We start from the raw sequence: 16,886 nt of genomic DNA on the forward strand, positions 1-16,886 counted from the left end.
TCTAGGATTTACGCATGAAAATTCTTTGTGTAGCGTCAAATACAACTCGACATTATAGATCTCTATTACAGGATGGCCACTTTGAAGCGTCGGGCGAAGCCATCTCAGACAAATTCCACCAAGCAAGTATGGACTCAAGATGACAGTGATAGTTCATCCAGTAGTGAATCAAAATCGGGGTGGCATTTCTCAGCAGATGTGCTACAAGGGCATAGTACCAGCAAGAATTATGCCGCACTTGGGTTGAAACCAGACCATCTCTTGCGTCCATTATGGGTTTGCAACACTGGCCGTATTATTCTCGAGGCCTTTTCAGTCCTTACTTTCCAAGCGCAGGACTTTCTTACAGCGATCGCAGAACCTGTTTCTAGACCTGAGCATATTCATGAGTACCGATTGACCGAATACTCTTTATATGCAGCCATTTCTGTCGGACTAAGACCAAAAAGCATCATAGATGTTCTTGAGCTACTTAGCAAGTCACATCTTCCGGAGGAAGTAAAGGAGTTTATTCATAAACACTCGTGCTCATACGGCAAGGTCAAGGTTATTCTTCGAAATGGCCGTTTCTGGCTTGAAACAACAGATGATACTGTGCTAGCCAAGCTTCTGAACGATCCAATTATTAGTAACTCCTTGGTGATGGAGTCCAAAGGTAAAGAGTTCAGTTATCTGCTTGGATACTCCGCCGTGCAGTTGTTTTAATAATCTCTTGATACTAATTTATTTCAACAGACACATCTATACATATAGATGCTGCACTGCATGAAGATGAAGCAGCGTCAGACAACCGTTCTATTGATACATTTTTGGAAGAGGAATCAATGCCAGCCTCTACTACTTTAGAGCCAGGCTTGGATCTATTTGATTTGTTCAATGAAGATGCTTCCAAGCCAACACATATACCAGCATCCGGCGTTTCACAGATCTATAATACATCTGCAGTTGTTCCATTAAAAACTAATGTAGCCGGTTCTATAGCTGAGCGATTTGAACAGCTTTTGGGTGAGAGCTCGGCAGGAGAGGCCACTTTACAGATGACAAAGTCATTTGAAATCCACATGCAAGCTACTGAATCAGTGAAACGCCGTTGTGTCGATTTACTTCTCCCTGTATTGGAAGAGTATGATTTTTGTGCTGATTCTAGAAACCCAAATCTAGAAATGACTCTCAAGCCTTTTGCAAAACTCCGCCCTTATCAGGCTAATGGACTAAGTAAGGTATTTGGCAATGGGCGTGTTCGTAGCGGTGTAGTTGTATTGCCATGTGGCTCCGGAAAGACACTTGTTGGAGTAGCTGCGGCATGTACTGTTAAAAAAAACTGCCTTGTTTTATGCACATCTAGGTATTATCGTTTTGTTTGTAAAATACCGAGTTTGGGCGGGTTTAAACAGCTGCTGATTCTCAATATTTGTCTGATATTGATCAACCAGCGTGAGCGCTGAACAATGGCGTCGAGAATTTTGCCATTGGTCCACTATTAAAGAAGGCCATGTTGCCAAGTTTACATCGGGCTCAAAGGAAAAGGTACATTTAGGTTTTTGCGGTTGTCTGAACTTTTCACATCAACTACCTCTTCTGATCAATCTCTTATCAGTTTGTTGGCCCGGCAGGGGTAATGATTAGTACATACACCATGATCACATATTCGGGAAAACGTGCATACGATGCACAGAAATTGATGGAATTTATACAATCCCGCGAATGGGGTTTGCTGATTCTTGACGAAGTTCATGTGGTTCCTGCAGAGATGTTTCGTAAAGTATTTACTATTATTGGCACTCATTCAAAATTGGGGCTGACTGCAACGTTGGTCCGCGAAGATAACAAAATTGATAATCTCAACTATTTGATTGGGCCAAAGCTTTACGAGGCAAACTGGATGGAGTTGGCGCGAGGTGGACATATTGCCCGTGTACAGTGTGCACAAGTTTGGTGCGATATGACACCCGAGTTTTTTCGAGAATTTCTTCGGGAAAAGTCAAGGTAGGAGTAAAGCATTTGAGCGGATTGTTTGTACCAGCTATACCATATCTGCGCAACTGCCTTTTAAAACGGTTTCCATTAGAAAACGACAGTTGCTATATACAATGAATCCGCGCAAAGTGCAGGCGTGTCAGTATTTGGTGAATTTCCATGAAGCCATGGGAGATAAGATTATTGTATTTTCAGATAATGTGTTTGCCCTAAAGGTAAGAGTAGCTTAGACTAAATATTTCATAGTATTGCTATTTCTGTGTATCTAAAGGTTTAGAATGCAACCATTACTGTAGCACTATGCCACAAAACTTCACCGACCTTTTATTTACGGTGGAACTTCTCAGAGTGAAAGGTTTCGTGTACTACAGCAATTTCGCTTTAACCCAGCACTAAATACTATTTTTTTGAGTAAAGTCGGAGATACATCAATTGATCTGCCAGAGGCTTCTTGTCTGATTCAAATAAGTTCTCATTATGGAAGCAGACGTCAAGAGGCGCAGAGACTGGGTATGCTGATTGTAACCAAATATAAGGTGTTAATGAGTGGGTCGTTTATAGTCTGAGCCATGATCACTTGTGATGGGCTGATGCTTTATTTTGGTCTAGGGAGAATCTTGCGTGCAAAACGAGGCACGGACACAGGCTACAATGCATATTTTTACACTCTTGTATCAAAAGATACAGAGGAAATGTACTATGCTACAAAACGACAGCAGTTTCTCATTGATCAGGGATATAGTTTTCGAGTATGTGTTTGCTATTCAAGCATATGTGAATTGCCTGAATATCTTGCTAATGCGATATTGATTCCAAACGTTTTTTCCAGATTATCACGCATATTGAAGGTATGGACGATTCTGCAGGTCTTGCATACAGCTCTTTGAAAGATCAGCTCGAGCTTCTTAATACGGTACTCATTTCAACAGAGGCAGACTATGAGCGTGATGTTCATCAGGATGAGCTAGACGATGCATTACAGACATATGAAAGTGAGGAGGAGGCTGAAATTGAGGGAGTTCAATGGATGATGAGAAGTTCTGGAACCATGAAGTCGTTATCAGGAGCAGATTCTATGGCATATCTAGAGTTTAACAGAGGAACGCCCAGCATACTACGTGGAAAGCGTCGACGATTTCGCGAGTAACTTTGCTGTTTAATTATGAACATAGGGCTACTGCAGTATGATGGTATTGATCTTGATTGGTTTCTCTACTATTTGGTACAAATCCATTGTATATATATGGATTTACCAATATTGGCGTTTTCCATTTATTTTCTAGTATTCGTGTTTTATCAAAGCTAGTATTTAGAATTTTCTGCATAAAGCCACAGTTTGCTAGCTTATGGGCTTTAACTACTAATAAAACTGGATAGGCTTGTAATGGGTTGTTAATGTTTTTGCTAAAGTGAAGAACTGTGTTACAGATTACATGCATTGATGGTGTCCAACCAATTGATATTGCACTGCAAAAAAACAGTTTTTTGTCATAATATAGTTGAAGCATTGTTTAATGTTGGATAGGATAGTGTTGAGATCTTGAATGCACATTTTGAGCATTCCATTCGAGATTTTCCGTTCAGCCAGCAACTCATTACATCTAAACCAACCAGATTTTGCTTTAGATTGATCATTTCCAGCCTTCTGCATTAAATATGAATCCATCAGGTTTCTACAACTGTTATTTTCACCACAGAAATTAGTCATACTTGTGATTCAAAGCAGCTCGTCAACATGGTTGTGCTATATTCGTTAATCTACAACCAAACCGTATTATATGCTGGCAAGTACTGTCAATTCATCTAGGATTATAACTAGAAATGACAGTACCAAACAAGTGCATGTGTGATCAATAGAATATACTTTTGTCTTTCAAAATCATTCTTTTCTTGTTTTTTGATTTCCATCTTTAGCCGTATATTTTGCGAGCATCTTCTTGCCGTTTGTCAAGAGTTGCATTACAGGTTGTACATGATGGCAGAGAAGTTAGAGCCGCAGGTATTTCAGTGTTGATTGATTAAACATTTATACTTCTTTTTATTACCACTATGGCTGGTGTTGTTTGAGAGCAAGTGCTAGGTGCTTATGATTGAAGCCATCACTAGAGTTCATCTTAGATCCAGCACATTTTTACCCATGTTGCTACATGCGCTAGTTATTCTACCAACATAGGCATATAATGACCAAGAATATACTAGTCGATATGTTTAGTCAACAGTGCTGAAAGTAATAGTCTCGAGATCATTCAATTGAGCTGAAACTAATATCTAGAGTTGTTTGGAGGTGATTTAGTTGCAGAGCATTCCTTTCAATACTAGTGGAGATGAATCGGACATGCCCAAGCCGATTGATCCTGTTAATGCAACTTTGGCAAAGGCAAACTCTAGCATGCCTGATTTCACAGTAGAAGCTGCTATTGGTGGTCTAAAAGAAGAGGAACCTCCACTAGCATCATCCATCTTAACAGAGAAGCGCAAACGATGTGTCCAAGAAAGTCCTATACAGGTTGGCTAATACAATAGAGATTTATCTTTGTAATATTAATTCGACTGAGCTTTCATTATTAACAAATCATTACAATGCTTATGGTGTCTAATGTGTAGAAAAAAGTTGCACTGGAGGCCGAAACTGGCCAAGCAGAGGCTAAATCTAAAGCAGTCGAGGTCTCGCATGATAACACCAAGCCAACATTTGATTCTGAAAACACAAAATCACCTATGATCAAGCCATCCGCCCCATCATCACCCACAGGAATAGTGGCAGAAACTGCAGTAAAATTAGAACAGCAAACAATAGGAAGTCCTAAACTGATTTCAACTCCTCCAACTTCTCGTGGTATTCAGCAATCTTCACTGGGACTTTTTTCTGGCCAGTCAGATAAACAAGCTAGTCAGATTTCTCATGTAGGTAGTATGACAGTCGCTGATAAATTTATGTTGGGGTTTTGTTTCTGATCAAAAATATGATTGCTCATTTACCACATGAATGCCGTTTTATTTTGTACTTGATGTAGATGTCAACATTGCCTGCTATTTCTTCCACTACTGGACAGTCCTCCTTTGGATCGTTTGCAACTCATAAATCGGATGGTTTAACTTTTGGATCTGCGTCTTCTCAGTCAGTTTCATTTGCGTCTATTCTGGCTAGCACTCCAGCATTAGAGCAATCATCAAAGTTGAGTACTGATAGCTTTGCATGCAAGGATAAAAGTGGTTTAAATAGCGACAGTACCGATCAAGAAATATCATCAGATCGTCCTATCACTGCGTTTTCGGAACCGATGACAGGTACACTATTTAGGTGCATAATATTTCATGTGAATTTGGCGATGAATTTACTGATCAATCCTGTTTACGCTTATTGCCGAGTAGTTGTTACTGGTGAAGAGGACGAGACTACTATTCATTCTGTAGGTTATTGCTTCACATCAGTGTTTTTTTCAAATGCAGATCTAAACCAATTGAGTTGTAATTTTAGACTCGGTGCAAGTTGTATGCATGGGATGGTGAAAACTGGCGTGAGCGAGGCACTGGCCAAATCAAAATCAATGAGGGTGTAGTAACTGGAGACACGACTGTACAAAGAAGGCTCGGTTAGTCTACTGGAATGTACGATGATGCTTCTCGATCTTGCTATTGATACTTATGCAAACTTTTTTACAATCTATTGTTTATAATTGAATAGTGATGAGAGCAGATGGGGTATATCGCGTTATTCTGAATGTCCGGATCTTGCCCAGTATGCCGTTCCACCTTCGAGACGACAAGTATGTAGAGGCTGTTGCTTGTGAGAAACCTCCGTCTCTTACAAAGTTTCTTTTCAAGGTATATCTTGCCATATTCATCGTGTATTGTCGAGTGGATTGTCAAGCTAATTTCTCAAGTTTTCCTATTTAAAAATAAGTTTGCGAGTAACGAAGTGGCATCATCCTTTTTGTCATCGTTAGAGCAATCGACCTGCTCTCTCGAATAGCAACTTTTGGACAAGATAACACCATTGGAAGGTGGCCAGTATGCCGACTCTACGAAGAAACATTATTAAAGCCATTGGTCTTATGCCTGTTCTTTTTCTGCTTTTTCTTATTGGTACAATCTGTGGAGTTGGCTGTTTCTTACCACTGCTGGGCTGATATATTACAGTCTGAGCACTTTTATAAATGTACATTTTGGTTAACCCATCGTTTACAACTAGCCTGGTCTTGGTATGCATTTGTAGTGCGTCTAAGCTGTAAGCTACCATTGAAGGATTGCATTCTTGTTGCAGCTGTAGTTGATCCTTTTCTAATGCAGTGCTGTTTTGGTCAATTGTTAGTCACTAGCCTTACGGCTTCAATAGCAGGTATAATTGTCTGGACTAGTGAGTTGACTATCAATATAATACAGAAACATCTTACCAGCCAGAAATGGTGCATCTTAGTATTGCTACTTTTCTACCATATTCAGCTAGCGCTGTTTATGTCGTCGTTTTATCTATCAGTAGTCACTTGCCCTGGCTCACCTTCCAAGGTAATAGTCTACTGAGTGATGTCTATTTTTCAAGTGTCTAGTTTGACTCATATTTGCTATAGACTCGAACTTGGACACAACCCCATGGCTTGGACAGTGTCATGCCTCCGTTGATGCCCATCTATAGTAAGCGACTTGTAGCCAAAGTTCACTCAACTCCCATCAACATAGTAATGATGATCCCTATTTAGCTAGTTTAGATTCATCGAATTGCCCTGGATCTGCTGCAGAAGATCTTGAGCTTGGGCAGATTTCCACCACAGAATATACTGCAATTGAGGTCAAGAAGAATGGCCAACGGCGATTCTGCTCAAAATGCAATCTTTTAAAACCAGACCGCTGCCATCACTGTTCTGCCTGTGAGAGGTGAGCCTTGCTATCTACCAGCTTTTACACTCGAGTAATTGATCTGCTGACATTCTTGTGTTTGGGTTCTTGGTCTGCTCATGTTGAATTTACAGATGTATCCTCAAAATGGATCATCACTGTCCTTGGGTGAATAACTGCATTGGGTTCTTCAACTATAAATACTTTTGCTTGTTTATACTGCATGGTTTCCTCTATTGCCTGTTTATATTTTTAGCATCCATGTCCATGATCTGGCCTCCGTTTGCTGTCCAGTCCAGAATGGTATGCATGCCGTCGTACTGGCATCTAATTGTCCATTACAAGGAGGATGTAACTCATTGCGTCTTTGATACTTTGTTTTATAGGAGTTGTTCTTGGATGTACATGTCTTGCTGGTGGTGTTTGCGGCAGGACTTTTTGCAATATGCTTGCTCATTTTTATGGTTGTACATGGATATTATCTTGCGTGCAATCGCACCACAATAGAGATGCTGGAAAGCAATAGAGCCGTCCGGCTTGGCGATGAAATCATTCAGATTCCACACAATGTAAATATCTACTCATTAGGGGCAAGTTTGAATTTTAAACAGGTATTTGGCAATCAACCCTGGAAATGGTTACTACCCTTTCCATCATCGTAAGTGTATTCATTTGCGTGCCACATTAGATTATTTAACTGTATTCATGTAAAATGCAACATTTTTGTATTTATCCTACAGTCTCTATCTTGCTTTGGAATAGACAATGGTTAAATATCTGTTGCATTTCCTACTAGAAATTGATTTTGGTTGACATTCTCAGTTCCTTTTCCAAGCACAACGTCCATATGATGTACAAATCAAACTGGTCTGGAGCGCGTTCGTCTTCACTTTTGGTAAATCGTACATTGTACGATCACCAGATTCATCCGTTGCAATCCAAATATTGGATTCAATTTCCATCAATACAACTTGGTACAAATCCCATTTTGTTGTATTCTAAAATACCGCAGATATTTGCGCACTAGTTTAAGAAACCAAAAACTGCACATGCCAGGAATGCAACAACTGTTTTCATGCCAACCACTTAATATTGCGATGTTTGGTTTGGGAAGTTGGAGATTGAACAATTGTCAAGGATGTGGAATGTGCTGGAATTGTGATGTGAACATTTGGTATTTTTATACAAAAATGAGCAATGTTCAGTCAACTTTGATAGGTTCAGAGGACGCAGTGTTGACCTATGAATTTAGTGGGAGCTAATGTCAATTATTCCATGAGACTGGCAGTTTATTATACATTGACATCACTACTTGGTGTTTCATTTTACGTGAATACGTCTGTAACTGGATTTAACAATATCATGATTTTTAGGATTGGTGATGGATACACATTTCCTATTAGCCAAGTTCGACTTTCGCGATTGAAATAAACATGAACTATGGTTGTGTTTTCAAAAATGATTAAATCTGTTTATCCTGCCATAGTATAAAATCTGAGACTTTGTGCAATCTTTTATTTCTAAACTATAAATTGATGCAGCTACAAAACCTATGCGGCTGAATGATTTTTATTTAAACCCATACATTGTAACACTACTAACCTTTCTAGAGTTTTCAATCGTAGAAAGTAAAAAAGCATGTTTCAATATTTTTTGATTTGGCACCATAGTGAGCCTGCAGTCTGTCTCAGATAGCTCTAGACCAGAGTCAAGGAGAATCACGTGCCAATATAACCAGACTTTTTTGCTTTTGCGACTTTACCTAAAAGACTGAAAGTCATGGTTGAGCTTACTTCGCAGCGAGTCCGTAAGTGTTATTTAGAGGGCTGTCTTGCCTAGCTAGTACAGATGAGTTCTAGCTCTGGATTTTTGCTTATTTATGAGTTTACCATTCGAATTTATATTGCCTTTTGATTGAATGCATGCTTAATACCTATTTCAACCGGTCTTGATTAGTCAAAGGACCTTCCAAGTCATTTGCTCCCAAGATGAAACCTAGAATACCTGGGCGTCGCTCAGAGACTACTAATTCCACAGCTTCAACACACTCATCCCAGTCTCAATCAAATCCTGCTAAAACAGTTACATTTCTGGAGCCATCTTCACTTGTTTCTAGTCACCAAAAACCATCACCTCAAGCCTCTGATACTATTTATAGCTCCATTCAAACCACAATTTCTTCAAAACTCAATGTCCAAAGCTCTGATGGTTTAGTCACATTATCATCTCCAATTAGATCTTCTTCTAAGCAACCTTCTCCGATTGAAGCTCCTTCAAACTCGACCACTGCCAGCCAGCCAGCAGATCTTGATGTCGGCTTAATCAACCCCATGCCTGAATATATGACTTCACAATCCCAGCCAGCTGACAGCATACATTCCCCTAAAGAAACTGATATAACCATACCTAGCACATTTAAACCAATCAAGATAGTTGGAGCTAGACCTACAGGCCGACCATCAATTCGAGCTTCTCGACCTTTAGAACGACACAACACCGATATCAATCGGAAAACACCTCTGGTATCTCAAGTACCTGAATCTTGTTCAATATTACAATTGCCTCATCGAGATTGTGAAAATATACAAGGTACATACTTATTCGTGTCTGGGTGAATGGGGAAGAGTTACTTTGCTGAACTAACAGTGCTGTTGATAGTAGAGCCCTCTTGTTCAAATGTAATGGTAATTTGGTTTTTTTTGAATCCTATCATTAGATATTTATTTAATTGGGGTTTCACTTTGTATAGTCACAGTTGATTGAAGATGGATTACATAAACAAGTCGGATCAAAATCTACAGTAGTAGGGAACAGCACAGTAGGCTTTACACAAGATTTTTTGGTACAAACCGTCACACATGAATATGACAATTCAACGAGCTCTAGTGCTCCAGTTCCCACATTGGCAGCATCGCATATACAACAACCTGTTGCGTCACAGGATGAACCGTTTTTGGTATGCAAGATAACCACTACACATTCAATACAATCTATTTTGCATTGATTTGAAAAGTTATTTATTAACACATTTTGCTCAATCAGGCACGTTCAACGAGAGTGGTTACTTCTCGAGCAAAGGTTTTTGTTGGGTCAAGTCGACAGTCAACCAGTTCAACCGCCGGGCCAAATACACACTCTTTAACTTTAAAATCTTCACCAATGACCCCATTGTCTAATACTCCCGTTTTAGCCTCTGATATTGGCCTTCTTACTATGAAACAACTTGCAGTGAATCGATTGATGATTGGTGAAATCTCGAAATATGAAAAGGCCCGCCAATTAAAAGTTAAAGAATATAAAAAGAGAAAACGAAGTGTAGACATTGGCTCCAATGTAGATCTTTCGACTCTACCGCTGAATCCGTTAAAGTCGAGTAGCTCAGATGGCTTGTCCTCTGAAACAAACTCGCTACTGCCCTCAAAGTGGGTGATTTTTGTTGCAGTTCAACACCGGCCGTATTTTATTGTTGAATGTATGCTATATTAACTAACCGTTGTTGAATTTTAGTGGACCCCGTTTGCGAATTATAGACGGTCAGATTCGTATTGACGAGACTTCCTTGGTGCTGACTCAGAGCGGACAGGAGCCTTTGGAGGAGCTGCAGCGCGTAGAAGAGGGTCCGCAACGATACGTTACTAGTGCTTCCTTTCGTACGCGAAAGATGCCTCGGAAAGTGTTATGGAGTAAAGCCATGACTGAGCGATTTTTTGATGTAGGTTTTGAGGCACTGCTTTGTTTGAGACTTTTTTAAACAAGCATGTGTTGACAATCATTTAATTTTATACAGGGCCTTTCATATTTTGGAACGGACTTCAATACCATTGCGTTAATGTTTCCAGGGATGTCGCGAAACCATATTAAACTCAAATTTGTATCTGAAGAGGTAGCAAACCCCAAACGAGTGACTTTTGCCATTCTTAACAAACGCGTTCCAGGAGATGATATTCGGAGTCGCATGATGGGCATGATTGCAAAAAAAAAGGCACTCAACACCGAGTTGTATTTGGGACATTTGAAACAGGATGATACTGTGGACGTAAAACCCAATATATCCGCCATTCCCTCCCAGACCTCTGATCAAAATAATCAAAATAGTAAGCAGGATACTGTTGAAAGTGAACCTTTAGACCATGCGCGTACCCAGATTCATCAGGATGCTTTTAAAACTGTCAGTCCTGGATTGGTATCCAATAAAATCAAAGACAGCAGTGTTTATGCGCTACCTGCCTCTCTTGCCAATGCAGAGCTTCTTCGGATAAGTTCGCGTCCCATGCTAGGATCTGTGAAGCCTAGAATTGGTCCAAATCCACGAGTACGCCGCCCAGTTCAGACACAATCCCATAAAATTCCTCCTAATGAATCAGAGACTGCTATATCTTTGAGCACTACATCACAGGCACCGCTTACTGATGATGCAGCGATTCTTATCAAGTCTGCCCAAGCGGCCAGCGCTCCTGCAACAATGGTTGTGCCAACTAAAGATGGAAAGACTATCCGGCCGAGTATCACACTGCCCCATCGTAAACCAAGTAGTAATCTCAAAAACAATGCATAGTTGACTCACATTCAGCAAGCTTAAAATTTTATACATCCATACAACTTTGCATCACAAATAACATATTTTACAGCTATATTCATGTAAAATGCAACATTTTTGTATTTATCCTACAGTCTCTATCTTGCTTTGGAATAGACAATGGTTAAATATCTGTTGCATTTCCTACTAGAAATTGATTTTGGTTGACATTCTCAGTTTCTTTTCCAAGCACAACGTCCATATGATGTACAAATCAAACTGGTCTGGAGCGCGTTCGTCTTCACTTTTGGTAAATCGTACATTGTACGATCACCAGATTCATCCGTTGCAATCCAAATATTGGATTCAATTTCCATCAATACAACTTGGTACAAATCCCATTTTGTTGTATTCTAAAATACCGTAGATATTTGCGCACCAGTTTAAGAAACCAAAAACTGCACATGCCAGGAATGCAACAACTGTTTTCATGCCAACCACTTAATATTGCGATGTTTGGTTTGGAAAGTTGGAGATTGAACAAGTGTCAAGGATGTGGAATGTGCTGGAATTGTGATGTGAACATTTGGTATTTTTATACAAAAATGAGCAATGTTCAGTCAACTTTGATAGGTTCAGAGGACGCAGTGTTGACCTATGAATTTAGTGGGAGCTAATGTCAATTATTCCATGAGACTGGCAGTTTATTATACATTGACATCACTACTTGGTGTTTCATTTTACGTGAATACACCTGTAAATGTAACCATATTCCATACATTAGCATGCATTTATTCTGTAATCTATTAAAAATTATTTGACAGCAAAGCTCCTTGCATTTAAGATTCCATAGCAGTTGCACCATTTGTTGGTATCGCTGGATTATTGTTAAATGATAGATGTTCTTCGGAAGTATGGTATCCACTTGATCCATATACGGCCTGACTCAACGCATCATCATGCAGTGCCAGCGTTGTTGCAGTTGCATCTGGACCAGTATTGTCCGACTGCCAGAGAGTATCTGTTTTAAATAAACATGCTAGTTTGGTTTTTAGATGTGCAATTTATTCAAAAACACATATAAAGTTAGTCATCAGTTTTATACCTTTAGATTGTTGTTGCTCAAATTCGTTTTGACTGTCCAAGGTGATAATTAGTTTTGACGCGGCTCCAATGCTACTTTCAAAGTCGGGAAAATCAATTTCATTATGTGCAGATGAGCTACCAACGGTATTACTATTTTGCATTGGGCTTGAAGGGCTTTGATTAGTCACAGCCAATTGGTTACTGTCGGGTGATGCTAAAACTACACATTTTTCTGCTTGCATCTTTATATTTGATGTTGAGCTGTTGGCATCATTTGAACTGTTTATGGCACCTTTTATGGTCACATCATTTGTTGAGGCCGATAAATGCGGTGTTTGAATGCGAAGATTATTGGCTGATGTATGACGCAATAATTTTCCAATGTGTGTTCCTGCTTGTGAGATTCCGTGATTGGTATAGGATGCTAAAGTAGAAGGAGATCCACAGGCAGCCGATGAACCGCTGTCATGATCTTTGGATTTAAATTTTTCGTGAGAAGGTCCCGCAAAAGATCCATTTCGTGATGACCTACGACTGACACTTCCATAAAACTCTTCAATTATGTCATCAAATAGTGTGCGATAGGTTCGTTGATGTGGCTTAGCAAACTTTGGTGCCTTGTAAGCAGAGTTTTCTCCATTAATAACTAGGAACGAGTAAGCATGTAATAGTCAAAGTTTGCCTACAATTAATTTAATATTCATACTTACGTTTACAAAACAAAAATTCGCGCATTTCATTCATATCCACAAACACAGAAGGCTCTGGAAGTGAAGGGCCAAATCGTAAAACATCAGCATTTGATGTAATTGAAACTCGGTATCCAGTATCATTATTTTCAAGGTCTGAGGATTTGTTCAGAGCCGGGAGGTTTTTTTCTTGCTTAATTACAACAAAAATATGCGTAAACTGGCTACGAATAGCGCGTGGATCAAACTGAGCATCATCTTCAAGATACATAATGTTGATGATATCTAAATAAAATGTTGGTAAGTAGTATAGAAACATGTGTCTATTGAAATTAAAGCCTATAGGTGTATACCATTTCCGATATGTCGCTTGCGTTCAATTTGCTGATCATCATCAGGAACAAATGGCAAAAGTGTGGCTACATGAAACATGATTTCAAAAGAGCGCCATGTGGTGCCTATTGAATAAAGCCCTGTACGATCGTTTGATACATCCAGACCGCCAGCATAACCTTTGTAACCTTTCAGCTCCACTCTATCTCCCATAATATCAAGAAATTTATTGTATCCTTTGCTCCCCTCCACTAGGGCGGTTGACGTTTTACAAGTGTTGAATATTATTAGACTCGAGTGTAACCTTGGTGTATGACAATCCAAAGATATTAAAAGCTATACGTACCATTTTGCAGAAACTCATTATCGGTTTTCTGCCCCGGCTTGACCAGCAATACGCCAAATTTATATCTTGAACAGTACTACTCCAGCGTAATTTACATGCATCAATATAGTTTCATCGTTATTTTGTAGTTGACATACTAAAGCTTACCCTTAATTCGTCTAATGAAAGAATTTTTTTTTCAATGGCTTTGTCTTCTACGGTTTTGAGTTTGGTTGGATTTATGTCTTTGTGAAGTAGCTGCAAAACTGACCTAGTGGATACTTTTCCAAGCAAAGGTTTTTTGATTTGTGCAAGCTGAATCAATTCCCGTTTTTCGGGTTGCTGAAAAGGATGTCGACAATAATATTAGTAAACATGGAAGTAGCTCAAGTTTTTGTTGTAAAATCAGGTTTACCTACATCCTTAATTCGAAGAATGGCACGATAGCTTCCCTCTGTGATTTGGTCTTTTGAATCTCCAAGCTGAGCTGGTTTTTCGACGTAGTCTTCTTTTCGCAGAGAAATAATTACAGAACCAAGTTTTTCTAAAATACCAACATATGTAATGTGATCTTGATACAGGAGGCTTGGTCAGTTTAATAGTCTATGGGTTTCAGCTATATACCCCACTTACTTTTGTTCATAAAATATCGACGATAGTATTGCGCATCTGCAACATGTTCAAGAATATAATCCTGGTATAAGTTTTTAAATATGGGTGATTTTTCCTCTTGTTTAATGGAATCATCGTATGTACCCTCTTCTCGAAACCCGGTGGTAGGTTTCACCATAAGCTGTCAAGTGAGGTACATAGTATCCAGTGAAGTCTCGAGTTAGTAAATTTAGAAAAAGCGTAGCAATGTACTATTTTGTAGGCTTACCTTTTTCTCATTTTGCGGATATCTACGCATTACAAACTCAACATTGGTATTGATATTGCTGAGTAGATGACGAAATTCGTCTAGCCCTTTTGAACTCCCAAACGTAGATTCGCTTGTCCATTCTTTTTCAAACTTCAACAGTTCAATTCCATTGCGACGTAGATCTACCACAGTCACCACCGAATTTGTCAATTCAATCAGTTCTCGTAAGCTTTCTCGTGACGTCTTGAAGTGGGTTGAAAAAGTTGAGATTATGACTTTTCGGTTTTCTATAGGAGTGTTTTGTAACTTTTCATAGTAATGCAGTAGCTCGCGAGCACTTGATTTTATTTTAAATTGAAGATCCGCCAATTTTCGAGTTGCTAAGTTATTTTAGTGTAGCAATGATCAATATCCAAGTTATAATTAAACGGATTCACTGTTATTTCTTACTTTCAGAAGATTCTACTTCATGGTTTAATCCCTTTTTTGGTGCTGCAGCTGTATCATCCAGACTGATTCCTATAGCGTTTTGAATTGATCTTATTTCAAAAACAAATGTGATTTTTGCTCAGTAAGAATTATAAACCTATAGTACAATTAAATTAGAATTGACACTTTTTTACTTACTTTGTAAACCCATTGTATGAATTATCCAACAAGGGAGATGTAACTAAATTATTTATGCCAAGTTGCTCCGAGTGCAACGCATGTGTACCAGTGGCTTTATATTCACATATATGAGCAGACTGTTACTATGGGTAAACCATTTTATATAAAACGGTAGCTATGTACATACCAAAATTTCTTCCTCTTGAACAGTTAAGATCTGAAGGACTATATGCGATAGGGCTCCTAGGACCTCTTCTCATGTTATCGCGATCACTAGCCTCTTTAGCTTTTGTCTCGAAAGCAACCAGCGTGTCTGATACCTTCCAGGGAAGCATAGTAGACCTGCTCCCCCAGCGGAAATTTCCCAAATGATTTTCTCGTAGTTCGGCTGAAGCAGGCGGGATAGAATGATTTCCCAAAGCATGCGATATAGGTGTGTTTGACGGCTGTCGTACACTGTCAGGATTTGTTTGAATCTTAAGTTCAGGGGTGTCATGACTTTTTACATCGGTAGTTGCTGGCTTTACGTCAGGGTGCGATTGAAACCCATTAAATAGTCTGGAAATTGATCCAAGTGTGCTTGCTCGTTTTCGAGTAAGTACACTTCCTTCTAGCTCTGTATTTGAAATATTGGATTGAGCAAAATTTGGTTCAAGGTTACTACTTGGATAATCTTGCGTGACAGCTGTGCTCTTGTTATAATCTAGGTCAGTTATGTCTTTGTCAGATACTGTTTCTGGACTTGGGCCAATACTTTTTTTAGATTTAAAGATGGCAGACAATCGATTTTGAGAAGTTGATTTAGACATGGCAGGGCGAGATCTTGACTTTACCATTCCTATATCACAGGATGGCTTGATGGGAGTCATTGTCGTGGTAGATTTTTCAGATAAATTATTGTCTGTGCCTGAATTAGACTTGCTTTCAAGTGAGCTTATAAATCCATCACTGCTCTGATTTGGTACTCTATTGGAATCCTGTTTGAACTTTAACATATCTGGCTTTCCTGCATGTAATACTCTATTGGCAAGCTCTTCTGGTGATATAGATTCATCTACAAAGGTTGATAGTGGAGTCAATACTACGGCGCTTTTGTCCATTAGTATGGGTGTAGATCCATGATCATCACAGTCTGTGGGGAGTTGATCTCCACTACAGCCTGCGACATCTTGGCTATCAGACTGATAAAGCGTTCTTGAAATCGACTTTTTGATTTTCGCAAAAGCTTTTGTAATATTTCCTGATCGCTCCTCTTTGGTTACAGTGATGGGAGACGTATATGAATTATTGCCTGCCTCGAACTTTTCCGAAAATGGCCTTGTTTCAATATCCAAGGTTTTATGCGTATCTGCTATACTCGTGTCCCGGGGTATATGGTTCGAGCAGTAAAAGCTACCCTTGTATGAAACATAGTTATTTATGGCCAAAGTCTTTTTACACGCTGTGCATTTAAAACACTAGAGTCGAGCATATCCATTTGATGGGTAGATATTGTAAATACTCGACTCATGATATCAAATTAGGTTTCAGCAACAATGGGAGCAAGTACATACAGTTCGGTGGAAAGTTTTTCCTTCAGCCACAGCTGACTCCATAGCATAGCTTTGTCGAATTCCAATAAAACATAGGATAAGAATATAGCCCCAAAAAATAGGT

General features: G+C 39.2%; 4 protein-coding genes across 4 annotated transcripts; 3 read left to right on the plus strand and 1 right to left on the minus strand.

Annotated features, from left to right (window-relative positions):
• Positions 1 to 47: 47 nt before the first annotated feature.
• Positions 48 to 3,124, plus strand: BATDEDRAFT_34108 (uncharacterized protein; the record flags this gene model as incomplete). Its single annotated transcript, XM_006675689.1, has 8 exons — positions 48 to 655; positions 736 to 1,345; positions 1,434 to 1,527; positions 1,598 to 1,986; positions 2,069 to 2,192; positions 2,274 to 2,487; positions 2,587 to 2,726; positions 2,807 to 3,124. The coding sequence occupies exons 1-8, from the start codon at positions 73 to 75 to the stop codon at positions 3,122 to 3,124; spliced, it is 2,472 nt and encodes an 823-aa protein (XP_006675752.1). The 5' UTR covers positions 48 to 72.
• A 1,188-nt stretch (positions 3,125 to 4,312) lies between these two features.
• On the plus strand, positions 4,313 to 6,042 carry BATDEDRAFT_84849 (uncharacterized protein; the record flags this gene model as incomplete). The annotated part of the gene is made up of 7 exons (XM_006675990.1): positions 4,313 to 4,483; positions 4,582 to 4,881; positions 4,992 to 5,265; positions 5,350 to 5,387; positions 5,456 to 5,570; positions 5,663 to 5,802; positions 5,882 to 6,042. The coding sequence occupies 7 exons, from the start codon at positions 4,313 to 4,315 to the stop codon at positions 5,948 to 5,950; spliced, it is 1,107 nt and encodes a 368-aa protein (XP_006676053.1). The 3' UTR covers positions 5,951 to 6,042.
• A 2,547-nt stretch (positions 6,043 to 8,589) lies between these two features.
• Positions 8,590 to 11,365, plus strand: BATDEDRAFT_85851 (transcription factor TFIIIB subunit BDP1; the record flags this gene model as incomplete). Its single annotated transcript, XM_006675991.1, has 7 exons — positions 8,590 to 8,617; positions 8,767 to 9,399; positions 9,472 to 9,494; positions 9,560 to 9,766; positions 9,853 to 10,232; positions 10,318 to 10,522; positions 10,598 to 11,365. The coding sequence occupies 7 exons, from the start codon at positions 8,590 to 8,592 to the stop codon at positions 11,363 to 11,365; spliced, it is 2,244 nt and encodes a 747-aa protein (XP_006676054.1).
• An 800-nt stretch (positions 11,366 to 12,165) lies between these two features.
• BATDEDRAFT_21879 (uncharacterized protein) lies at positions 12,166 to 16,825 on the minus strand (the record flags this gene model as incomplete). The annotated part of the gene is made up of 13 exons (XM_006675345.1): positions 12,166 to 12,365; positions 12,432 to 13,058; positions 13,123 to 13,386; positions 13,455 to 13,685; positions 13,781 to 13,856; positions 13,928 to 14,101; positions 14,179 to 14,303; positions 14,393 to 14,552; positions 14,640 to 15,001; positions 15,072 to 15,160; positions 15,249 to 15,342; positions 15,418 to 16,687; positions 16,784 to 16,825. 13 exons carry the CDS (start codon positions 16,823 to 16,825, stop codon positions 12,166 to 12,168), a joined length of 3,714 nt encoding a protein of 1,237 aa, XP_006675408.1.
• Between the last annotated feature and the right edge of the window lie 61 nt (positions 16,826 to 16,886).

This window comes from Batrachochytrium dendrobatidis (assembly GCF_000203795.2).
Source record: "Batrachochytrium dendrobatidis JAM81 unplaced genomic scaffold BATDEscaffold_1, whole genome shotgun sequence".
In the NCBI taxonomy this organism is placed as follows: Eukaryota; Fungi; Chytridiomycota; class Chytridiomycetes; order Rhizophydiales; genus Batrachochytrium; species Batrachochytrium dendrobatidis.